This window comes from Acomys minous (assembly GCF_964271855.1).
Source record: "Acomys minous genome assembly, chromosome: 1".
In the NCBI taxonomy this organism is placed as follows: Eukaryota; Metazoa; Chordata; class Mammalia; order Rodentia; family Muridae; genus Acomys; species Acomys minous.
This window is the reverse complement of record NC_140483.1, coordinates 108,853,950-108,880,016: the sequence shown is the minus strand read 5'-3', so window position 1 is coordinate 108,880,016 and position 26,067 is coordinate 108,853,950. Positions and strand designations below refer to the sequence as shown.

Below are 26,067 nucleotides of genomic sequence, written 5' to 3'. Positions count from 1 at the left end.
GGCCTCTAACTCACAGGGATCCACCTGCCTCTGCTTCCCAAGTACTGGGATTAAAGGTGTGTACCACCACACCCGGCCATCTTTTTTTTTTTTTTTTAATCAAAACCAACTGTATTTCTCACTAGGAACTTTACAGCAGATTTGTATAGAACTAAACTGAGTATAGACCCAGGGCTTAGAATTGAGACTCAAACTTTTTTATTATTGTTATTATCATAAACACCTTTGGGAATAAATGCTGTTTCTAAAACCTCCAGAGAGGCCAGGTTCCGAACTTTTGGCTTTGAGCAGAGGATACAGTAGTCTACCTACTCCTTAGGCTCCTCCTTTCTCCTGTCATCTGTCACAGTTCCTTCTACCCCCTGTCACTCAAGCCTGGGACTTCACCTTCCTTAGAGATAGTTCTTTCGCCCTGAAAACTCAGACATCTTTATCTACATCTTTAGGAACTTTCTTGCCCCACACTGAGTGCATCTAGTCAAATTCCCAACTTCCAGAATCATCCCCATCTCTGCACTTTTATGACTGTGCTGACCAACACTGACATGTGCATGTGTGTGTGTGTAGAAAGGACTTAGAACAATCAGAAGGCTCCGCTCTTCATCTGTGTTGACAGTAAGGGTATCCCACTCCCCTAAAAAAGACAAACCATATAGACATTTGAAAGAACGTACCCTATGTCTTCTGCAACTTTAGTTTTATCTTCTTGGGAACATTCTGACGATGCATTTCTGTGTACAAGGTATCTCTGTACATCAGAGAAAAAGACTACTTTTGGATTACCCACCTGTGGGTAACAAACAGGAACTATGTGATGGACTGTTTCAAAGTTACCTGCAGCATACAAAGAATTAAAAAGCATCCTGCTTTGAAACTAATTACTAGATTATCAGGTGATATATATTAGTATCATAAATTATATGTTATGGAGTGGAATTGAAGAAAGACAAAAAACCCACAGTAAAATCAATAATAAATTAATATCCAAAATAAAACACCACAGACTTTTTTATATATAAAAACTATACAGGAAAGTTCATAGTTAATTCTTAGAGAGAAAAGAGACATGCTAGCAATAATATAAACATAATTGGCTTAAGTTATGCTTTTCTAAAATTAGTTTCAAAGTAGACTTTAGAGTGTGGGTTTGTCATGTGTAGTTGTTGGGTGTGCTCATCCCTTTACCTGGTCAGTTATCATTCCATATCATGTGGATGTCCCTGTCCTGGGGGGGCTGCCATGTTTACCTCTCAACCCCAGTGTCTTTGATCGCCCAGTATCCAACATGCTTAACTATTTTTTCCTGAGTGTTAAGATTAAACTCAGGGTCTCATCCTGAGCTGTCCAAAAATAGTTACTAAATTAATATATTAATCTTCCAAGTGCTGTGAAATCATTTTGGATCTTACTGAAGTACTTGATTATATTTCCAGCTTTGATTTACATGGTTACATGTAGGATAACTTTTTTAATTCTAAGATTCTTTAAGTCAGGGGCTATAATCTATGTACTTTAACTTTAATTTCCAATATAGAGCTATAAATTCAGAAGGCTTTCAAATATATAAAATATATTTTAAAAACATGTTTAAAAATGAGGATGTGTAAAGATTGCTTCTTTTTGTGATGGCTGACTTTTGACTGCCAGTTTGAGTGGATTAAGAAATGCTGTGGCAGGCAAGGGTGATGGAGAGATGTCTTGGTGGGTAAGGACACTTGCTTCTTGACCATGACGACGAGCACTGAATGCCAGGATGTACGCTGATAACTCACAACTGTCTGCAACTCTAGCTCCAAGGGCTCTGACTCTCTTCTGCCTTCCATGGGCCCCTGCACACATGTGTTCAGACACACAAACGTTAAAAACAAATGGCCCGGGGACTAGAGAAGCACACATCTGTGATGGTGCTTACAGGGACAATTAGATGCCTAGGCCCCTGGCCTACTGATGAGTGGAGTTGTGGTCTGACAGCATTTGGGGGAGATGGTAAGTAGGAAGAGAGGCTTGACTGGAGGAAGGAGGTCACTGCGGACATGCCCTCGGTGGCTCTAAAGTGCCCTGGCTCCTTCCTTTGTGTCCTTTTCTTGGTCTCCTGTCTACTAAGAAGTGAAGAGCTGCCCACATCAAATGCTCTACTGCCACGATGCTTTGCTTTAAGCACATAGGTGGAGCAGCCATGGGCTCAACCCTTTGACACTATGAGCGAAAATAAGTTAGCAACCCACACAGTCTTCATCATTGATAACACCTGATGCTTTCGTTCTGTTTGAGACAAGGTTGCATTGCCCTAAGGCTGGTTTTGAACCCCTGATTCTCTTGTCTTACCTCTGCATGCACTGCCATGCCTGGCTTTTGGTCTTGTTTATTTTTATTTTATGTTGTGTGTGCTTTGTTGCATGTGTATATGTGTGCCACATGCATGCCTGGAAAAGTAGCATGCTCTTAGCTGGTGAACCTTCTCTATCCATGCCATATGATTGGAAGTCGCATTGTCATGACTGCTGAGTCAGCATCTCATCATGTCCCGCCTACTTTATTGTGCTGGGCTGTTGTTAATGACTCTTCAGAAATGTCCACTCAAGGCCTTAACCTATTTTGGAATCAGGTTCTTAATATTCCTTTGCTATTGAGTTGTAGGAGTTTCTGATTAGTTTGGGATTAACTTCTGTCTGGTACACAGTTTGAAGGATTTTCTTCCATTTCAGAGGTGTTGTTTTGCTGTTTCCTCTCTTGTACAGAAACTTCTTGGTTTGATCTAGTCTTGCTTAATTATTTCTGTGGTTCCATCTGTGTTTCCACCAAAGTCCTCACCAAGATGAGATCTGTGGAGCTTACCCACTATGTTTTTTTTCCAGAAGTTTGAGGGTTCATGTCTTTTACATTTTTAGTCCCACAAGTTGATTTTGGAGTATAGGGGTACAGTTTCCTTTTTTTTAAATGTGGTTATGTAATGTTCCCAAACCTACTGAAGCAACTGCTTTTTTTTTTTATTGTGTGTTTTTGGCACATTTGTCAAAAATCAGTTTATATATGTTTGTGGCCTTGTTTGTCTTCTACTTGTTTCATACTGTTTTGACTACTGAACTTCATTGTAGATTTTGACATAAGAAACTATGATGCCACTAAGTTTCTTCTTTCTCAAGACTGATTTGATTATTTGTGATCTATGAATTTAGAATATGCTTATTTTTATAAAAGCTGACATTGTGATTTTTGACAGGGATTGCATCGAATCTGTAGATCACTTTGGGTAGTTGAATATTATAAGTCCTTCCTTCTTTTCTTCTTTCTGGTTTGTTTGTTTGCTTGTTTTTCAAGACAGAGTTTCTCTGTGTAGCCCTGGCTGTCCTGGAACTCTGTAGACCACACTGGCCTTGACTTACAGAGATCTGCCTGACTCTGCCTCTCAGGTGCTGGGATTAAAAGTATACACATGGTGCTCTACCAATGAGCTAGCATGCCCAGCCTTTCCTTTAATTATTTAAATTTTTTAAAATTTATTTTATTTCGGTTTATTTATGTATTTTATGTATATGGTACAGTGTCTGCATTTACATCTGTATACCAGAAGAGGGCATCAGACAGTTGTGAGCTGTCATGTGGGTGCTGGGAATTGAATTAATGACCCTTGGAAGAGCAGTGAGTGCTTTTAACCACTGAGCCATCTCTCCAACCCAGCCTAGCCCTTCCTTACTCTGGGGTAGGATATGTTACCTACACTGGCCTCAAACTAGCCTTTTCAACATCTGGGAGTACAAGTGGACACTCTAGCCATGCAGGGCTACAAGACTAAAATTCAGCCAGGAGGAAAAACAGAAGATATGCTTCCTGAGTGTTTTACACGTTTCAGACCGTGAGAAATGTGCATTTGCCAGCACAGTGTCAATCATTGATATACTGGCAGCTAGCGAAGTCCCAGTTCTCCTAAACGATTTTCAACAGTCTGTGTTCAATGGTGTGATATAGCAAGACCACCAGACCTCCATGTCTTCCTACCTCACTCTCCTCACCTCAACCTTTTCCTAGGATGACAGACTTCTGTGCTCTCCTTGTAACTGCCCTGCCCAGTGTCCTTTCCCTTGGTCTCACAGCCCTGCTGGCATGCGTCCATCCCCTGCATCCAAAGGTGCCAACTGGGGTTAATTGTGGAACAAAGTGCTGGATGCAAAGACTACTGTGGGCAGAAGAGGCTTATTCCTCTACAGACTCTGGGCGCAAGTCTAGGAGGCTTCCTTATATGGCAAAGGTAACTGTTACATTGCTCTTATTTATATTTAGCTGCATTGGTTAGGCAAAGGTTAGCATGCCCTTTCGAACACTACGGTAAGCATATTATAATCCAAGCATTTAGGCTATAGCATGTGTGCATAATAAGTGGACTGGCCGTAGAGTGCAGGTCAGATGTGGTTGACTTATATCTAATATTTGTTTATCGTTTTGATTTTTTTTTTGATGGGCCCTCACTTCATTGCCTAGACTCTTTTGGGATTCACTGTTTCAGCCAATGTTTTTTGTTGTTTTTGTTTTTTCAAGTCAGGGTTTCTCTGTATAACAGTCCTGAGTGCTGCCACAGCCCGGCAGGCTCAGCCAATGTAGTGCAGAGTTTCTTCATACTCTTATCATTTTCATTGCAGATAAAATTTCCTAATAACTATATTTGCCCTTATCAACAACTAGGTAACTGAATACAGTTTTCTTTCTTTCTTTCTTTCTTTCTTTTTTTTTTTTTGAAACAGGGTATCTCTGTGTAGCCTTGGCTGTCCTGGACTCACTCTGTAGACCAGGCTGGCCTTGAACTCACAGAGATCCACCTGCCTCTGCCTCCCGAGTGCTGGGATTAAAGGTGTGCGCCACCACACCCGGCTCTGAATACACTCTTAAAGCCTAAGACCATTATCACAAATGCCCAGACACCACTGCCCACTTATTTTTTTGTAGCTTTTGTCGGGCTGTCCCTCAGCTAGACACTGTGGCTCACAGGCACTTACTTAGGTAGGAGTTGCTTGGCTCCTCATTCTTGCTGCTCCTTCTCTTGCTGACTTTCTTGGCATCTTTGGATGCTTTCCAATTCATTAGAAATTGCCTTTCCATATTTTTTATTTCTTTTCCATCAAGATATTCTGGAGAAGATATATAAGTTTAAAATACAGTGAGCATATACATAAACATGTGTATATGTCTATATATATGAAAATAAAAATAGATACCTCTGGCTGAGAACACATGTTACCTCATATGCTAAAATAAAGTCCTTTTAAAAACACCTTAGTTGCTGGGCACCGTGGCACACACCTGTAATTCCAGGACTCGGGGAGGCAGAGGTAGGTGGATCTCTGTGAGTTCCACGCCAGCCTGGTCTACAAAGTGAGTCCAAGACAGCCAAAGCTACACAGAGAAACCCTGTCTCCCAAACAAAACACCTTAGTCATGTAGCTAATCGTATCACTTAGGAAATTGGGGCAGGAGAATTACCATGAGTTTGAGAATAGCCTCAATGGCTACATAATGAATTCTAGGCTAGCCTGGGCTATGGAGTGAGATCTTGTCTCAAACAGCAACAAAACAACAAAAAACCGCAGGGTCAGTATTGGGTTATAGCTTTTTGATTTGCTGCTAAAGAAGCACCCTGGGAACTACCAAAGACCATAGGCTGTTGCTTGCTCTTCAGCTGGTAAGGTCCTATTGCTAAAGACAACTTACTTCAGTCATCAAACATGAAGAAGCTGAGCTGGTGCCTAAGCAGAGGCTTCATCCCTCCCGACCAACATGCATGGTACTGGAAGGTCCTCTGCATGGTACCAGAGGAGAAATGTAATTATCATTGTAGCTACAAACCCCGTGTCCTACAACGGTGGCCTGTCTTCACGAGACACTTGTGTAACAAGGGTAGAACCACTGTGAGCAAAGCTAACTACTCTCTGATAGAACCCAAGCTGGACACCAACAAGGGTGGTTAAGAACTTGAAAATGGCAAGGAGCCAAGGGGATATAGGAATAAAATGACCCCTAAGACATTCTGGGATATATCAGTGCCTTGCTCAGCCATCGTTAGAGAAGCCTCTTGCAGTAGATGGGAACTAACACAAAGACCCACAACTGCACAATGTACAAAGAGTGAGAGACTTTGGAACTCTCCCCATGGCTCAGAGATACATGCTGAAGAGGAGACAGGAGGATTGGAAGAGCCAGAGGTTGATGGATGGTCCACGGAAGTCCAGGACTGCCAAGGCTACATAGAGAAACCCTGTCTCGAAAAACCAAACCAAAAAAAAAAAAAAAAAAAAAAAAAAAGGGACAGAGATAGTTTTCTAACCTGCACTCCTGGCATACTCAGATAATCAAGTTTATTCCTTCTCAAGTCTCTGAAGGAGTTGAAGACCAGGTAGCTTAGTTTTACAATGAAGCTTAGTTGTTTAGGGGTTAAGATGTTTTTAGGTCTAGATAGGTGTTCTAAGTTGATAATGACAATATTTGATGGAGATTGATTTACATTCAGAAATTTAGATGCACAAAGATAGGAAAGATGTCTTCTTCAAGGCTGTCAAATACAAATAGCTAAAACACTAAGAATGTAACATTTATATAATTCCTGATTGTGTCATGGCTCTTCTTGCTATAGATAATCTATTGTATATGTGTGTAATAGTATAAATGTATATGTAAAAGACAAAATAAAATTATATTTTAAAAAAAAGGAAAAAGGATTTATTTATTTAGTTGATGAATACTCATCTCCATGTGCACCTGCATGCCAGAAGAGGGCATTAGGTGGTGAGCCACCATGTGGTTGCTGGGAATTGAACTAAGGACCTCTGGAAGAACAGACAATGCTCTTAACTGCTGAGCCACCTCTCCAGCACTCCCTGCCTCTCTTTTAAGAGAGAGAAATAGCATGACATTGGGTGTGAGGAGAAGCGAGGAGGGTTTGGAAGGTGTTGGGGGAGGGGAAAATTTGATCAGAATATAGTGTATAATATTTTTTCAGTAAAAAAAGAATTGAGAAAAATTCTTATTTGTACACTTATGTATTTTTAATTTTGTGTTGTGATGTGTATGTATTGGGGTGTGTGTGTGTGTGTGTGTGTGTGTGTCTGTCTGTGTCTGTGTCTGTGTCTGTGTCTGTGTGTAGTTCACAGATTGATGTCAAGGGTCTAGCTTTACCAATATTCACCTTAATCTTTGAGATAGAGTCTCTCATTTAATCCCAGGAGGCAGAGGCAGGAGGATCTCTGTGAGTTCAGGCCAGCCTAGTCTACAAAGAGAGTCCACGACAGCTAACCCTGTCTCGGAAAAGAAAGAAAGAAATTGGGGTTCACCAGTTTGGCAGGACTAGTTACTTACTGAGTTCCAGATACCCTGTGGGCTTTCTCCCCAGTACCAGAATCACAGGCATGTGCCAGCATGCCTGGCTTTTGACGTGGATTCTGGGAAGCCAAGCTCATGGCCTCATTTATGGCAAGTACTATACTGACTGCATTACCTCCCTGGCCTTTACACTCACACTTGTTGAGTTTTTATTTATTTTTAGTTTCTGACTTTAAAAATATGCACTTATTACAAGCAACTGCAACATGATGAAAGGACAGAAAAAGGATCTATTACTATCCATACCCTGTAAACAGTCTGAACTTGACCTCCTTCTAAGGTCATATGCAAATTAGGTTGGTTTTCCAAGGCGAAATGTTGTTGTAATGCAAAAAAAAAAAATCATGTTTTTAAAAGATTCATTTATTTATTATATATACAATGTTTTGTTTACATGGACACCTGCACACCAGAAGGGGGCACCAGATCTCATTACAGATGGTTGTGAGCCACCATGTGGTTGCTGGGAATTGAACTCAGGATCTTGGGAAGAGCAGCCAGTGCTCTTAACCTCTGAGCCATCTCTCCAGTCCATAAAATCATGTTTTTATAGCCAGACATGCTGATACACACCTGTAACCCCAGCACTTGGGAGACAGAGGCAAGTGGATCTCTGAATTTGAGGCCAGCCTGGTCTACAAAGTGAGTCCAGAAAAGCCAGGAATACAAGAGAAACCCTGTCTCAAAAAACAAAAAAAGAAAGAAAAAAACCCATGTTTTTATAAACTTAATTATTGGTCTTAGAAAAAATAAAATAAAAGTCAGGCATAATGGCACACGCCCTTAATACCAGCACGCAGGAGGCAGAGGCAGGCAGATCTCTGAATTTGAGGCCAGCCTGGTCTACATAGAGAGTTCTAGGTCCCCTAAGGCTATACAAAGAAACCGTATACACACAAACACACACACTTACACATACATATATAATATATATAGTAAGCATTTAGTAATGCATCGTTAAACACAATTGCTTTAAAAATTTTTACACATGTATGGCTGCATGCCAGAAGAGGGCGCCAAATCTCATTCTAGATGGTTGTGAGCCTCCATGTGGTTGCTGGGAATTAAACTCAGGACCTCTGGAACAGCAGTCAGTGCTCTTAACCTCTGAGCCATCTCTCTAGCCCTAAACACAATTTCTAATGAGTGATAATTTAGTGTATATGGATAGTCTATAAAAAAACTGAACAATTTCCTTATTTTATTTTACTTATTCTTTGACATAAAGTGGCTTATGTGGCCTTACTTTAATAAAGAGACTTAATTTTTCTAACAATGTATCTGTATAATTTTTTAAATTTTTATTTATTTTTATATGCATTGGAGTTTTGCTTGCATGTCTGTCTCTGTGTGTGATGATGTCTGGAACTGGAGTTACAGAGAATTGTGAGCCGCCATGTGGGTGCTTGAAATTGAACCTGGTTCTTTGGAAAAACAGCCAGTGCTCTTAACCACTGAGCAATCTTTTCAGCCCATGTGTAATCCCTCCAGCCCCAAGACAGGGTTTCTCTGTGTAGCCTGGGGGGGTCCTGGAACTCACTCTGTAGACCAGGTTGGCCTTGAACTCACAGAGATCCTGCCTCTGCCTCCTTAGTGTTGGGATTAAAAGCATGCGCCACCATCGCCTGGCAACTTGAATATAATTTTTAAACTGTCTCTCATTATCTGTGTAAGGTTTTCCACTGAGCCCCAAAATGTAGTAATCAGTTTACTTTTCTGCACCTTTCCTAAATGAATGACAGTTCTTTTCAAAATCTAGTTTAAGAAGTTAGCAAGATGTTTTGCCATCATATTTTTTTTTTACTTATAACTACATCAAAAAATCATTCTTTGTGCTCAGTTTTCTCACATGCTTGTCTTTACTGATGTTTTTGTATGTTTGCTTTTGTTAATAACGATATAACTTGCTAGTATATTTGGGTGAGTATATATATACACATACATACATATGTGTACATACACACTGGCTTGAATAATTTGATTACATGTCAATTTTAGCACATAGTCTTGCATAAAGCTCTTATGTACAGAAGGGATTTTGGGAAGAAAGGCAGGTAACTGACATAGGTAATACGATTTATTTTATTTTAATGATTTGCTCTCATCATGGAATTTGCTTCCACCTATGTTATGCAAACCAAATATGTAGGGTTTGTTGTGTTTGTCTGGGTTGACTGTGTTGACTGGGTAAACTGCAAAACATAAACTGATCCTCATAGTCTTCTAAGTTTATTATTACTGTTTTTGTTACCTGGTTTTAAATTTGGTAAAAAGATAAATATCAAAATTTAGCAAAAGAAGGTAAAAAGACAAAAATCAAATGATTTGTTACATGTGTATACATTCATCAAGTAGAAAGACATACACTAAAGTTTTAACAGTAGATTTATGTTGAGATTAGGAGTGATTTTTTTTCTTCTACTAGGGATAGAACTCAGGACTTACGTATACTGCGCAAGTATTGTACCAATGAACTATGCTAGCCCTATGATTTTTGGTTTTTGGTTTTGTTTTGTTTTTCTGAGACAGGGTTTCTCCACGTAGCTTCAGATGTCCTGAATTCGCTTTGTAGACCAGGCTGGCCTCGAACTCACAGAGATCTGCCTGCCTCTGCCTCCCGAATGCTGGGATTACAGGTGTGTGCCACCACACCTGGCTATATTTACACTTCTGAAAGCTTGCTGATAAATTAACTTTAAAGCTAAACAAGTGGTTTTCTCTGAGAAAGTTGGATTAGTGTAAAGCACGTACCCAGCGACTTGGACATCAGTATCAGTTTGTCCCTGTATTTTGGTTTAAGACAAACAGGATTTCCATTCAGATCCATTTTCCACAGCTTCATCAGATTTTTCAGTAAAGGCTCCAAGTCCTGTAAGCAGGAAAGAAAAAGGCAGGCGCGGGGATTTTGTCATTATCAGTGCTCCTAGTGCCATCTGCTTTTAAAGCTAGGAACTGCTTTGTCTACACTAGTAGTCGGGTAGCCACAGAGGAGGCGGAACGGGAAGTTCTAAGTTGGGGATCACAGCCCTGCTCTTCATCATGTTGCCCCTAAATTGACCCAATCTATAGGCAAGGAAACACCTTTTCTGCGGAGGATACCCTATTCTTAGCGGAATCTGTTAAAGTGTACACAGTAAGGCATCAGCGGTTGGAAGGCGCAGGGGCCAGCACAGCTGAGCCGCCTGGAAAGGACACGCCCCCACCTGGTGAGCTGCCTGCGGGCTGCTTCCTGTGTCCCAGGCTCCCAGCTTTCAGGAATGCCACCCATGCTGGGGAGGAGTTTGGTGATGCAACTGTCTTTGCGGCATTTCTGCTTCTGTAAAGTGACCCCTCACCCATCTTCCTATAAGTAACCCCAATAAAACTCATTGGTTCATCGAATTAAACCACAACACTGGCTGCCAGCATTGCAGGCAATATGCATTGTTGCCTACTTTATAATGAAGAATGTGGGGAAATCATGGCAAACTTCAAAACAGAGTAAAAAGAATTTACTTGCCTGCTCATCACCCACAGACCACACTGAACACGGTTATGTTCTTCTCATCTGTTTTGGCATTGTTATATGCACTTCTGGTCTTTTTTTGGGCCTAGAGACTTCTTTTGAAATCATGATCTTACTGTGGTTACAATTTTCTTTTACTTTTTTGTTATTGTTGTTATTATTTTATATATCATCATCATCATCATCATCATCATCATCATCATCATCATCATCATAATCATCATCATGTAGCCCTGACTGGTCTGGCACATACTGTGTAGACCTGGCTGACTTTGAACTCAAAGAGATCCACTTGACTCTACCTACAGAGTGCTGGGATTAAGAGTATGCACCAACGCCAGGCCTGGTGACACAGGCCTTTAATCCCAGAACTCTGGAAGCAGAGGCAGGTTGATCTCTGTGAGTTCAAGGCCAGGCTGGTCTTACAAAGCAAGATCCAGGACAGCTAGGCCTGTTATACAGAGAAAACTTGTCTCAAACATCCCCACCCCCACCCCCAAGAAAAAGACCCAAAAAAGTGTGCACCACCACATTCAGCTGTTTTACATTTTGTGATAACCGTCTGCATGCATTTATAGCCACAAGGAAGACAGATAAATGGCACTTCAGAAGCGCTTTCTAGTTTCTCTTCCTTACGCTCATTTCTTTTCTCAGCCAGGGTCGAAGCCCCACCCCAATTCTTTGTCTTCCTGCCAACCCTTTTCTTGCTTTCTCCACTTCCTCTTTAAAAGTAAATGTTACTTTAACTACTATGTAGTGGAAGGATATATATTTTGAGTGTTTCTTATATATGCACACAAAAGAGTTGTTTTTTTTTTTAAATAAAATAAGAAAATTTTTTAAAAAAGTAATAGCTTGGCGCTGCAGTGTGCACCATTAATCCCAGCACTTGGGAGGCAGAGGCAGGTGGATCTCTGTGAGTTCGAGGCCAGCCTGGTCTACAAAGTGAGTCCAGGACAGCCAAGGCTACACAGAGAAACTCTGTCTCAAAAAACCAGAGAGAAAGAGAGAGAGAGATAGAGAGAGAGAGAGAGAGAGAGAGAGAGAGAGAGAAAGAAAGAAGAGAAGAGAAGAGAAAAAATAAAATAAAAAGTAATATATTTTGGTTGTCTCTACATCTTGATTTTTTTTTAACAGTGCAACAAACATGAGAATGCAGATGTCTCTTCACAATAGTGTCTTTCTGTAGGCACATATCTAGCTCTAGAGTAGAGTCTGTGCTTGACTCAGACGATCAAAATAAACCACTTGTGAAAACAGGAATTGTCTTCTCAGAAGTAGTCCTCTGTTTCCCTGGGCTTTGTTTACTGTGCACATGTCCCTACTTTATTATTATTATTTTGTTTTTTGAGACAGGGTATCTCTGTGTGGTTCTGGCTGTTCTGGAACTCTCAGTTTGTAGACCAGCCTGGACTCGAACTCACCTGAACAGAGATCCACCTGCCTCTGCCTCCCGAACCCTGGGGCTAATGGCGTGCACCACCAACACCCGGCTTCCTGTCTTTATTTATAAGTGATTGCAATTAGAATAAATTGTTATGCATATAAAGTTCAGAGAACAAAGCAAATAAGTTCATAAATATGTTTGGGCTTATTTTTGCCTCTTAGCCCACCCTGCTGTTTTCTCCAGCTCCAGCTATTGATTTTGGCTAACAGCTTGATTTAAAGATGGAACTTCGGACCCCTTGACCAACAACTCGTGATCTTCGTGTAAGAAAGCCGTCTTCAAAATTATAACCGCAGCCCTGGGTCTTGGACCTTAGATTTTGCTCTTTCTGAAACATTTCTTCCATGTTTCACATAGCCATGATTACTGCACGCAAGAATTATGTATTTTACTCTAAAAGCCACGGGGAAGGGACTGTGGGTCGGATGTTTTGTGCCGTCGAATATGATGCCCATAAACAACAAGAGAACTTTTAACTGATACAGATAAAACAGTGGCTGGAGTTTCGTTAATTATTCCTCACTTGATAAATGACCTTGGACATACTTCCTCCAGTGTGTGTTTACTTAAGGCTAAACTAATCCTGTTCTGAAATACCATTACCCTTTGGACACGCTCGGGTTGTTCATTGCCTTCCTGTCCGTAAGAAAATGCTTTCACTCCCCTGCCCTTCAATAAATTACTCAAGGAACCAGACACTTTTCTGGACAGTCTCTGTTTGATAAATGATCATGTCATGCTATCGCTTAGAGGAGAGCTGCAAAATTCTGCGAGCCAATTCCCTTTCCCCTGCAGGCCGGTACCCTGCTCCTGCGTGGGCGTCTGCGGCAGGCAGTGTTCTCTGCTCTAATGATGCCTTGATGAACCTGTATTTGACCAGCCACGCTCCAATCTTTATCGGCAATGTCTGGCCCAACTGTCCTTACCACGTCTAAAGACACCCATTTGTCATCCCGCTGACTGCCTGTCATCATCTGCCTGAGGAAAATCTATACTTTTGGGCTTGTTCCTGACTAAAGTGTGGAGTGAATAAATTTATCTTTGGACTGTGCTGCTTGCCAGGATCAATATTGAGCAGAGGTTGAATAAATTAGAAACTAAGAAAACATGACAGGCTATCGTGGTTTGTTCATTTGTGTATTATAAATCAAATATTTAGTTTATACAAGAGGCAAGCATGTCAAGTTTTCTACTTTTCCCATTCATTCTGAAGATTCTATGCCTCATGATAAATGGTCACCAGAAAACCAATGAATTAAATCACTAATGAATCTGACTGTACGATGAACTTAGGTCGTTTTATTGATTTGGCAAACTTTGCAGACATAAAAACTGTAGGCAAAGATTAAGGGTTTTTTGTTGTTCTTTCAAGTTTTTCTTTTTTCTTTTTTTTTTCTGCACATGCATTTGACTTTCATAGCATTAGCAACTTGATGTTGGTCTAGTGAAGCTCATGACTCAAGATGCAACTTTGGTAAATGTAAGTTGAACTGTTAAATCTTTAAAACGTTTGGTGACTTTATATACTGATACATGCCTGCTTAGAGAGGTTACAGGAAAGAAATGCAAACCCAAAAAGTCATGAAGCGTCATTTAAAATAGAGCCCCATGAGTTAAAGAATGTATCACCACCACTACCACCACCTGGCTTAAAACTTCTCTTGTCCTTTCCTCCTCTGTAGCCAACTTGGGACCTACTTTATTGCGGGAGAGGTAGGTCATCTTTGGCTAATGTTTTCTTAGTGTTCTACCTATGACCTCACACCTCCTTTCCCCTTTTCATTCTTCTCAACAAAAGAAGACTGCTATTTCTTATCCCACTAGTCAGCTTTTTGGATCCTGGCCACCTCCTCTGCGGTCTTCTATCTTACATCTTCATTTCCAGTCTTCCTTCTTGAGCCGTTATCTTTTCTCTTATCTACCATCATCAGATCTGTTGACTAGTGTGTATCAAAGTTTTACATGCATTAAGAATCACAAAGGAGCCAGACGCAGTAGTGCACGCCTGTAACCCCAGCACTGGGGAGGCAGAGACAGGCAGATCTCTGTGCATTCGAGGCCAGCCTGGTTTACAAAGCCAGTTCAAGGCAGCCAAGGCTACACAGAAAAACCCTGTCTTGAAAAACCAAAAGAGAAAAGAAAAGTGGTTTTTTCAACACTGGGCACTGAAAAGGCCCTGCTAGCATTATCACTGAACCAAATGTCCCCAGTCATGGAATTTGTAAGCCTTAGTTCTTTGCAGCATTATCATCTGTGGACCATTCCCTTATTGCTTAGTGATCTCCGTTCCAGAGGGCTACACGGATCCTCCAGGAATCTCTGGCTCCATAAGTCACCAGCCTCTGACCTCAAATGTATGAATGGACTATTTTCTAATAATTGTTTCTGAAAGATGGGAGCACATCTCATGAACGATGGTGGTGAACATGGCAACCTGTTACCAGGGTTCATCCATGAAAAGAACTCACTGAACTGAGAAAGAGCCTGAAAGAACGTGTGTGGTGACAGTGCCGTAAAACCTCAACATAGTGACCAGAATCTTCCAGAGCCTGAAAGCGCCTACAGAGGCAAGGAAGGTACTAGACCATCAGGAACTCCCTTCTTCTTCTTCTTTTTTTTTTTAATCCTTGACATCTCCTCCTTCAAAAACAGTTTTCCTTCCCTGCCTCACAGAAGAGGGTACATTCACAGTTAGAGACAAGTTTTCTTCCTGTAGCCCACCAGCATGTCTACTGTACTAAACTTGGCACAGAAAATATTTCCTCCCGTATTTGCATCCATGATGGTATTTTCATTGACAAGCAGTACGAGGAAGAGCCCTCTATTCATCTGACCTCTGCACTGGAGGTAGCCTCAACATTCCAACTGTTTATTCGGTGTTTTCAAAGATACTCTAACTCTGCATGACCAAAATTCATGGTCTCCTTGTCTCCCGAACCTGTCTCTAGAGTTTTCCACATCTCGTTTACCTGTGCTCCATAGTCCCTCTGTCCAACTCAGAACCGAGTCTTGCCTGCTTTACTCTCCACACATTTCTCTGGTTTGCTCACCCCATTTCCCGCCCACCGTGAAGGTTTCTACCACTTCTCACTTCTTAGGCAGTCTGGACTCCTGCAATCTGTTCTCCACACCCTAGTCAAGCAGGATCTTCTCAAAATGCTAACATCTAATGACTTCACAGCTTCAGTGGCTCCCGGTGCTCTCAGAATAAACACACAACTCTGTGATCCAATGCAGCGGGTCTGCCCACAGGCTCTCTTTGGACTGTCTGTGTGTTCGCCCTAGGGAGCCATTTCCTTGCCTGTAAGTCTTCTCAAGGAAGGCTGGCACCTTCAGCAACTAATGCAAATCTTCCATTACAAGCTTCCAGGGGGGACCCATTTTACTTTACTGTGCCCCTGGTGATCACACGCTCAGGGTTTCCTTCCTTTGACCACTAAAAGGGCCTCAGGGCCAGGGATTGCCTGGTTCACGCTGACTGCTGTCTCTAGCACTGCCACAAAGTAGATATTTCCACGGAATGCACAGGAGATACAGGAATACCAGAGGGGCAGGGGATCTGATGTTAGAAGCAGGTTAGGAATTAAGAGTGAGACATACAATGGACTTCGTTTTGAAGAGGTTCTTTACTCGAGGAGTGACACACATGGGAAGAGAAGAAAGGTTCCTTTTTCTTGTCCTTCTGCCTCTCAAGTACCCTTGTTATTTATTCTTGCCTAGAAGTCCCTGGCCTGGATTAGCTTGGGAGAGGTGAGAGTAGGCCGAGAGTAACATGGCTAGGACCTTCTGACAACAAGAGATCTATAGAATGAAAGGAAGGGATGAGGTTCTGGTTGGCCATGCCCTAAATCCCTAAGGCTGTGCCTTGGCTCTGCTGTGCTCACTTCCCTAGTCACCCAGTTCTTCTTGTTTTCTTTTTTCTTTTTCGGTTTTTTTGAGACAGGGTTTCTCTGTGTCGCCTTGGCTGTCCTGGACTCACTTTGTAGACCAAGCTGGCCTCGAATTCACAGAGATCCACCTGCCTCTGCTTCTCCAGTGCTGGGATTACAGGCATGCTCCAGGACACCCAGATCTTTCTTGTTTTCTTTTTTCTCACAGAGCTCAAAGGTAGCCCGCAGCCTTTGCAGTACATGTCTGGGTTTTTCTTACATGTGGTCTTTTATAAATCCTCTCAGATAGCTAATCTTTTTCACTGTTCAAGTTACAATCTTGACTGGAAGACTTAGTAACAGTCCTTCTAAGAGATCATTATTTTGCTATTTTTTTAAAAAAGTGATTTCCCATGCCAAAATATACGGTAAATATTATCATTTTTTACTGCATGATACTACATAAAAATCCATGGACAAGACTAACAGGATTTCTCATTGTACTGGGTAATGTAATATAATTATGATTATTTAATAAGATGAGCGACCATAGAGTCCACTTGTAATTACATATCTGAATATAAATTCTGAATGTTTCTTTGTAGAGATAGTGTAAGTTATCAGCAGAAGCAATCATTTTAACATTACACTTTCCTGTGTAATAACGACAGTCAGTTGTTTTCATGTGTCCTCTGTGGACTCATTTGTGGAACCTGCTGGTGTCCATACAGAAGCAGCTGCTCACTAAGTGCTGAACACCGTAGGTAATTATTGTGGTGCTGCTTGCTTTCTCTAACGATGGCTGTCTTTTCCCCATGGCACAAAGCTGTCGTCGCTGACAGCCTTTTGGATGGAAGTCACTGACCTTATGCATGGTGTGGGAGATTTTCCCCCCCAAGGTATAGTTTACTACCAGTAGGGTAGAGCAAAAAGAATAGAAAACTTGATGCCATAACCTAGAGATCTGGGATTCAGAAGTTAAGTTGATAATTTAATTTAGAAAGGAAGGAATTAATATTCAGACGCTGGGCTCCATCCTTTCACCAAGCCTTCAGAGGAATATTTAAATCACAGAAGCACATTCAGATGTGTCCTAGGCAGGGTCTATATTCAGATTCCAATAAAATGAGTGTGGACAAATTTTTTTGCACATTTTTCTGACAGGTTCATATTTTGTAGGCAGCTTGCATTTCTCTTGCAGATTTTCATATTCCTTCTTTGTTCTGTACTTTTGACATTTTAACTATACTACGATGCGGAGGAATCATTTTTCTTGTCCTATCTTTCTGGATATGCATTTCTTTCACTAGATTTGGGGAACTTTCTGCTCTAATGTAGTTGAATACGTTTCCCTATGCCTTTAATCTTTTAGCTAGGATAGAGTGCTTAACATTTTCTTCTTGCACCCTGAACATTCTATAGGTTCTATCTAAAAATACACCCCAGGACGCCACTGCTCTTTATCGCCAAGCAACCATCATCTCCTTTTTTCAAACTTATTATCTTACTTCTTGTCTGCAATAGCATCCCAATTCATATCTTTGCTTTTATTATTGAAGCTCATTCTTCATACAACAGTGAAATCCTTCTGAAAAATACAGTCCTTCCAATGCCTGCCTCTGTTCTTAGAATTAAGTCATGATTATGTCCTGTTAGTACTGAGTGACCTGGCCCTGATGCCTTTCTTTCTAATCTTGTATTGCAGTGTTGCTCCTGCGTCACTGAACTTTGTGGGTACCTGCTATGCATCAGAAATAAAGGGCTGCCCTGGGAGCCTGCCATAGTGAGCTGACCTCTTTTTGGTTCTTTGTATATTGCAAATTGTCCCAGAGAAACACACCTGTTATTCCTTATGCCTGGCATGTTTGCCCTCTGGCTTTCGTTTCTCTTTGAGACAATCTTGCTATGTAGACCAGGCAGCCTTGAACTTGCATCTTTCAGGCTGCCTTTGTCTTCCAAGTGTTGGGATTAGGACTGAATCCTTCCTGCCTACTTTGATAGAATGCTAGACAGATGTAGACGTACGTGTCCAACATATCAGTGTAGTGACATGGGGTGGTATAACATAGTAAGGCATTACTTTAGTGCAAATTAGAATAAGTTGCTGTTTCAGTTCTCCACATAGCATCAGGGGACAACCAGGAGTAGTGACAGTTCCTAAAAACTCATTTGTTGGGAGAATAGAGTTAGAGAAGAAGAAACTTTGTTTCTAGAGGAAAAGGTTTGATGGACAAATAATGTAGATAGAAAAAGCAGATAGCATATTAGATTGGTGAAATATGAAGGCCTTGGGTATAGAGGAGAAAACGTGTGACACTAATAGTCATACTTCAGAAGTAGAAGCCGGGAGGTGGTGGAGCACATCTTTAATCCCAGCACTCAGGGAGGCAGAGGCAGGCGGATCTCTGTGAGTTTAGGGGCTAGCCTGGTCTACAGAGTGAGTTCCAGGACATCCAGGCTATACAGAGAAACCCTGTCTCAGAAAACAAACAAACAGACAGACATATACCTACCCACCTACCCATATACACACACATACACACACAAAAAACAAACAAACAGCTGGGTGTGCTGGTGCATGCCTTTAATCCCAGCATTCGGGAGGCAGAGACAGGGGGATCGCTGTGAGTTCAAGGCCAGGCTGGTCTACAAATTAGTTCAGGACAGCCACGGCTACACAGAGAAACCCTGTGTAAAACCAAAACAAAAAACAAACAATAACAACAACAACAACAACAAACCAAATAAACCAAACAAAAAGTAGAGATTCAGAAGATAGTTTTAAAATAAATACAGAATACATTTTCCATTTTTAAATTGGTTTTTCAAGACAGAATTTCTCTGTGTGCAGCCTTGGCTGTCCTGGACTCACTCTGTAGACTAGGCTGGCCTCAAACACAGATATTTGCCTGCCTCTGCCTCCCGAGTGCTGGGATTAAAGGCTTGTGCTGCCACCACCTGGACAGAACAGTTTCTTTTCTTTTCTTTTTTTTTTTTCTAAGATTTATTTATTATTATGTATACATTGCTCTACCCACATGCCAGGAGAGGGCATTAGATCACATTATAGATGGTTTTGAGCCACCATGTGGTTGCTGGGAATTGAACTCAGGACCTCCAGAAGAACAGTTAGTGCTCTTAACCTCTGAGCCATCTCTCCAGGCCCAAATAGTTTTTTCTTAAGTGACACATTCTGTACCTATCTCAAAGCCCCAATTCCGTGTAAGTTCTTTAGATCGTCTTCTGTCATGTTACCTTCACATGCATCAGCTGGTTGTCCACTGCGATCAGGTAATTAAGATTCTCCAGCATTTCTAAGTCTCTTATGTCATCAATGTTATTGTTGCTGATATTCAAAATAGAGAGGGATTTCTGAAAGAGAAATAACCAAGTTAGCGTTAGTCAGTCACGTGTGTGCTGCCTGTTAGAAGGTCTCAGGCCTTAGCAGCTTCAAAGCATCAGTTCAGGCTGCTCTTTCGGCAAGAAACAAAAGCCATGGAGATGCTGTTCCAACGTTTTTTGATCATATGGAACTTTGAGAGCTCTAGTGTGTGATATAACTGACTTTTGCCTCTAGTTCCCTCCATAGCACTAGGAGGTTCCTCCTCCAGAGTACAACATGAGTTTATAAAGTAAGGACACTATAGTTTTAAAAAAGAAAGTAAAAATAACCACTCAATGTAGACAGATATGCTTATAAGCACATGACTGTTCTGTGCTAAATATCACACCGGGAATAAGTCATGACCTGACATGAAACAATGTCTCTCTCCATGGGCTGGAGAGATGGCTCAGAGGTTAAGAGGACTGGCTGTTCTTCCAAAGGTTCCGAGTTCAATTCCAAGCAATTACTTGGTGGCTCATAACCATCTATGATGAGATCTGGTACCCTCTTCTGGCTTACTGCCCCACATTCAGGCAGAATGGTGTATAAATAATTACATTTTTTATCTTTCCTTCTTTAGTTTTCTCTTGAAAATTCATTTGTTCAGAAGGCACTTACAATAGTAATTATTGCTGTGTTATCGATTAAGATGAGAACATAATATTCTATATGGCAATACTAAATGAGCAATCTTAACACTTGAGGCTTGGCAATTTCTGTCAAATCTAGCTGCCAAGACAGCCATGCACAGCCAACCTTCAGAAAAACCTTCCTGACATTTGAAGTCAATTAATGCCTATTATTTGTACAAAGCAATGCGTCTCATTATGACATTTCTGTTCATGATAAAATGAACTGGTTGTACTCACCCACCTGCTGCCCTTTTCTGACCCTGCCACTAAGACTTGAGATAACTGGGGAAAAATGATGCTTTAGTATTTAGATTTCAGAATCTGTGCAAACGCTAAGCTAACAAAATGTTTTCCGTGGTGGTCTGTGATAAAACTGAAAACAAGGTTATGCCTCTCTCAGGGCACTGACATGTGTTAAGCACTGCTAAAATTGGCCAGTGGTTTTTTGTTTTGTTTTGGTTTCTGAGACAGGGTTTCTCTGTGTAGCTTTTGCTGTCCTGGACTCACTTTGTAGGTCAGGCTGGCCTCGAACTCACAGCAACCCACCTGCCTCTGGCCAGTGTTAACAGGGTCTTACAGTCTTACTATAAGCATACCTTCTGATGGTCATTTTCCTGTAAATAAGCAGAAGTCATTGGGGATGGTGCAGTTTGACTAACTTCCTTGAACTTTGTTGCCTGATTTCCTTTAGCAAAAGGAGTGCTTACCAACTACCTAGCCAGATTACCCATAAGTCAGCGTCAACTACTTTTTTTTGTTTTGTTTTGCTTTTTTCAAGACAGGGTTCCCTGTGTAGCCTTGGTGGTCTTGGACTTGCTTTGTAGACCAGGGTGGCTTTGAACTTGGAGAGATCCAGCTGCCTCTGGTTCCCTCAGTTCTGGGATTACAGGCTTGGCTCAGCATCAACTACTTTTAACACGCATGGACACCTTGAGAAACTACACAATGATTACTGCAATCACAAATGTCTGTGAACTGTAGATGACCCTACAGCCCTTTCCACATAGGCAATGGAGGAAGTGCCACTGGCCATAAACAGGCAAAGCAGTGACTGGTACAAACCCAGGTCTCCATTGACATGCAAAGTGTGCAAACACAGACCTTGATTTGCATGCAAGGCGAGCTGAGATTGGTCTAAACATCCCTTCTGTGGTTATGTAAACCTGCTCACCCACTTCTTGTGCCAGCTGGGAGGTGTCTTCCTGTGCTCCTCACAGTTTCCCTTTTCTGGCCTATTTATAGCATCATGGGCTGAAATGCTAGTGCAAGAAGGAAGCTGCAGAAATTACAACGCTGCAGCAGCAGCAGCAGCAGCAGCAGCAGCAGCACCTGCAACAGCTGAGTCATCAGCAGGTGGAGCTGCAAGAGTGGCAATGCAACTAGCTGCCTGCTGACAACAACAGGCAGAGGCAGCTGGGTAATTTGAGAGTGTGACCAGTGCAGGGACAAAGCGTAGAGGGAGTATGTGGCAGACCCAGAGGCCTCTGTAAAGAGCCTCAGAGGAGAGGTGGCAGGACCTGGGCACTGGGATAGTTCTCAAGAACTGACAAGCCTTTAGGAACTCGGATCTCAGGCATCCAGACCAAAGAGCTGCAGCTGAGGGCTGAGGACCCTGATACCCAGACCTTCCCCGAAGCTGCCACGAAGGTTGGTTCAAGGGCTACAGAAGAGCCACGACTGATAGGCCTCTGTGAGAGCTGTAATACTTAGAGAGCCTAAGGGTCCCCAGACCCAAAGCTCACCGCTGTCCAACATGGAGCTTCCAAAGAGCCTCTAACCTCCATCACTCAGGAGACTGAGGCAGAAGGATCACAAGTACAAGGCCTACCTGTGTTAGGGTCAGTCAAGGCCAACCTCAAGCAAATCAGGGAGACCTTGTCTCCAAATAAAAAGTAAGAAGAGGCCGTGGGTACTAGAGCAGCAAGAGAGCCCTTGGTTAGCACACAGAGCTTAGGTCCAAATCCCTAGTGTAACGTGTGCCTAGTTGTCCCCTCAGTTGGGTGGGGCTAGTTGTAGCAGTTGAGGTTGAGGTGTGGCTGTTGACAACACAGCAGAGTCCATGGGGAGTAGGTGGCATAGTAACCCGGTCTCAGTTGTCTAAGGACCATGTTCCTTCCATTTCTGGGTTCTCTAAATCAAAACTAATGAAAGCTGTGCAATTGTGTCCCATTTATAAACCTGCTACCCCAGGAATGAAAATAGTGTGACAAAGACTTATACAGGTTTTAGGACTAGCAGTGACTTCAGTGCTGAATCCTGCATCTCAGCTTAAGACTGGCTGTCAAGGAACACAGCGGGGTCCTCAGACCTGGATTGTGAACACACCACAACTCCAAGGTTTTGGAGGTTGATGCCAGCCTGAGGTTGTTATCTCAACAAAACAAAACAAAACAAAACAAACAAAACTCAAAACAAAGAAAGCCTGCCCAGTGACTGTCCGTTCCCTTTTTCCTTAAGGTTTTCCCCAAATTTAAAACATGAGCCATGATGATCAGCAACGCCCACGATATGGGCCTCTGCTCACACAGCTTGCTCACGTTGTTCTTTCATTGCTGCTAGTTCTAGGATGTAGGCAGCAATGCCCTGTTTGCTGTGGGACTGAGAGATGGCGAGAGAATCAGTAGCAGCCCGCAGCTCTCAGTGGGCAGAGGAGCAGGTTATGTACCAAGTACCCCCTCGGCCCCTCCAGCTCCGTCATGACTTATTCATCACTGCACTCCTGTCCAGACATTTGAGTATGGCCTTACTGACAGAGAACGAAGAGTCCTTGGGTCAAACAGAAGCTTTTCTCCCAGGGGAAGCCTCTGACTTTCAACATGAAGCTCCCTCAGTTCTTCTAATCCTTCCAAACCTTCTATGACCGCAATGTAATTGCCTCCCAGATATCTGCAAAACAGACACGGTTTCACATAGATTTTCTGAGGACGCTATGGAATTTATTTATTTACTCATTTTATACCCGGACCTTGCCTACAAGATGCGCAGGAGTAAAAAATAGAGCAGGGATTGAAGGAATATCCAACCAATACCTGGCCCAACCCCAGAACGCTATGGGCTTTAAAGACACTAAATATATAACAAGGAGGGCAGGGGAGATGGCCACTGGATAAACCACTTGCTTTGCAAGCATGAGGACCTTAGTTCGAATCTCCAGAACCCACATAAAGCTGTTCTTGTTAGTGAGAGTTGGTAATCCCAGAGCTTTCAAGAGATGGGAGGTGGAGACAGAAGAATGCCCGGAAGCTTGTGGTTCACGAAGGAGACCCTGTCTCAAACAAGGTGGAAGGGGAGGCTGGCGTTGTTCCCTCCCCTTCACATGCTCATTCCTGCATCCACACACAAGAATGTGTGCATATACACATGTTCAACTTATTTCGCTGTGTGTGTGCGTGTGTGTTCAGGTGCCCTCAGAGGCCAAAACAGGCCATCAGATCCTTTGGAGCTGGAGTTACAGGCAATTCTAAGCCACCCAACGTGGGTGCTGAGAGCTGAACTCAGGTCCTCTGCAGGGACCATACATGTAATTAACCACTGAGCTATCTCTCTAACCTCCCTATTAATCATCAGCATTTTTTTTTTCTTTTGATGTTTCAGGACAGGGTTTCTCTGTGTAGCCTTGACTATACTGGCGATCATCAGCAACTTTTAAACAATCAAATCTGTATCCGTTTATGACCTTTGGAAATCAAGGCCTTTTTGTGATTCTGAAGGGCACAGAACTTACCTGAGTTCCATGGAAACATTTTGACCAATAGAACTTATATGAGAATGCTTTATTCCTAAAAGCTCATTAGACACTTTATTCTCCCTTCCAAAAGGTAAGTATATCAAGCTGTTTTGATTTTTGAAACAGGACTTTATCTTGTACCCAGCCTGGCCTTGAACTTCTAGTAATGCTCTTACCTAGCCTTCTGAGAGCTGAGATTACAAGCAGGAACCACTATGCCCAGCTTATCAGTTTAAATAAGACATACGCTACTGTAGATGAACATATTACATCTAAGAGGATAAAATTAAAATTGAGACCTGTTCCATGAGACTAGTGAGAATCCGACTTAAACATACATTCAGTTTAGCTTTGCAACCTAACGCAAACATTGGAAATGCTCGCTAGTACACAGTATGCACAAGAATTAGAAGAAAAAAAAAAGCAGTTAACAGGATTAAAAAATAAAAGCACTTACAGTTTTTCCAGTTTCTTTAGTGACCTGAGGTTCTCAATGCAGGAAATGCAATTGTTCTGCAGGTACAAGTGGGTGAGATTTGTGGTGTAATTCAGGTTAGTGACATGACTAATTCGGTTGTCATATAAATACAAAACACTCAGGTTTTTGCAATGAGAGAGGTCATCCTGAAAAAGACAAAACAGGTCCTATTTATTTTCCCCTGAAAGCTTAGAAGTTGGGTCTTATGAAAGTTTTTTTTTAACTTGAGCATTCTACAAATCTCCCTAAGGCTCTTATAAAATAACATCTCTTGCCCTTAGCACAGTAAAAATAAGACTATAATGATCACAAAATAATTTTGAACTTTAGAGTTCTGTAACTGTAACAGTAAACTTGCCTTTCTTTCTTTCTTTCATTTTTGAGACAGGGTCTCTCTGTGTAGCCTTGGCTGTCCTGGACTCACTTTGTAGACCAGGCTGGCCTCGAACTCACAGTGATCTGCCTGCCTCTGCCCCAGAGTGCTGGGATTACAGGTATGCGCCACTGCACCCAGCTCAAAACTGCATTTCTTTATCTTAAACAGTTTTCCTGGGAAGCAATTAGACTCTCCTGAAAGTTTAAAGTTGTCCAAACATAACGAAGCAGGGCATAATCTTTCTGTAGAAATAGAACTTTGTGGTTTATAATATTGAAAACTAGAAATGATCCAGTAGTCAGGAACACTGGGCAGCTGGGCATGCTGACGCACACCTTTAACCTCAGCATGAAAGAGGCTGAAGTCAGTGGATCTCTGTAGAGTCAACATTATCCTGGTCTATGTGGTGAGCTCCACGACAGGCAGGGTAAGAGAGTGAGACCCTGTCTCAAGGAAGAAAAACAAAAACAAAGACAAAAACCGAAACTATGATCTGAATACTATTCAGCAAACTTTCATTTCTGTTGAGATTTCGTACTAGTGAAAGCATTGGTTCATTATGACCCACTACTGTAATTATATAAGTAGCCAGGTGGGTGTGCTGGCAAAACACCTTTAATCCCAGCATTTAGGAGGAGGCAGGCAATCTCTGTAAGTTCAAGGCCCGCCTGGTCTACATATGGAGTTTCTGGACAGCCAAGACTACATAGAGACCCTGTCGCAAACAAAAAACAAAACTGAACAAAAAACCATACCAAACAAACAAGCAAAAAATATACGAATACATGCTGGGTTTCAGCAGCTAAATAAAATGGTTGTCTGTGAGGAGATTTAAATCCTAAAAGTGAATGGTGTATTGTAAAAGACTACTGTTTTCTCAGCCATGAAGCAGCCCAGAGCAGTTAGACTGGAGGATGACAGAAGTCCTGCCAGACCACTGGGCCACCGTTAAGAGCACATTTGGGAATTTTAAGTCTCCACGTCATTCTCATTTCAGTGTACACTATTTTAACCGATTTGCTTTCTTCTTAACAAAGGTCCTTTACAGCACAGGAATACTGATTGATCCGCGGTTAAAAACAGATTAAAGCATTTTAGATTTATTTATTTTATATGCACGAGAGTTTTGCCTGCAAGTATCTATGTGCCTAGTGCCCTCAGAGGCCAGAGGAAGGCTTTAAATACCTTGGAACTGCATTGAGCCACATGTGTGTGCAGGGAATTGAACCCTGGTCCTCTGCAAGAGCAACTAAACTGCTGAGCCTCCTCCCCCATTCTCTGTC

The 26,067-nt window shown here is 42.0% G+C and overlaps 1 protein-coding gene across 1 annotated transcript in view; it reads right to left on the bottom strand.

Annotated features, from left to right (window-relative positions):
- PPP1R42 (protein phosphatase 1 regulatory subunit 42) overlaps positions 1–26,067 on the bottom strand; it is a 38,254-nt gene that overhangs the window by 6,133 nt on the left and 6,054 nt on the right. Inside the window, 6 exon segments of the mRNA XM_084773109.1 lie at positions 675–834; positions 4,989–5,120; positions 10,117–10,234; positions 19,442–19,558; positions 22,951–23,089; positions 24,388–24,554. Of these exon segments, the coding sequence (XP_084629235.1) occupies positions 675–834; positions 4,989–5,120; positions 10,117–10,234; positions 19,442–19,558; positions 22,951–23,089; positions 24,388–24,554 (833 nt within the window).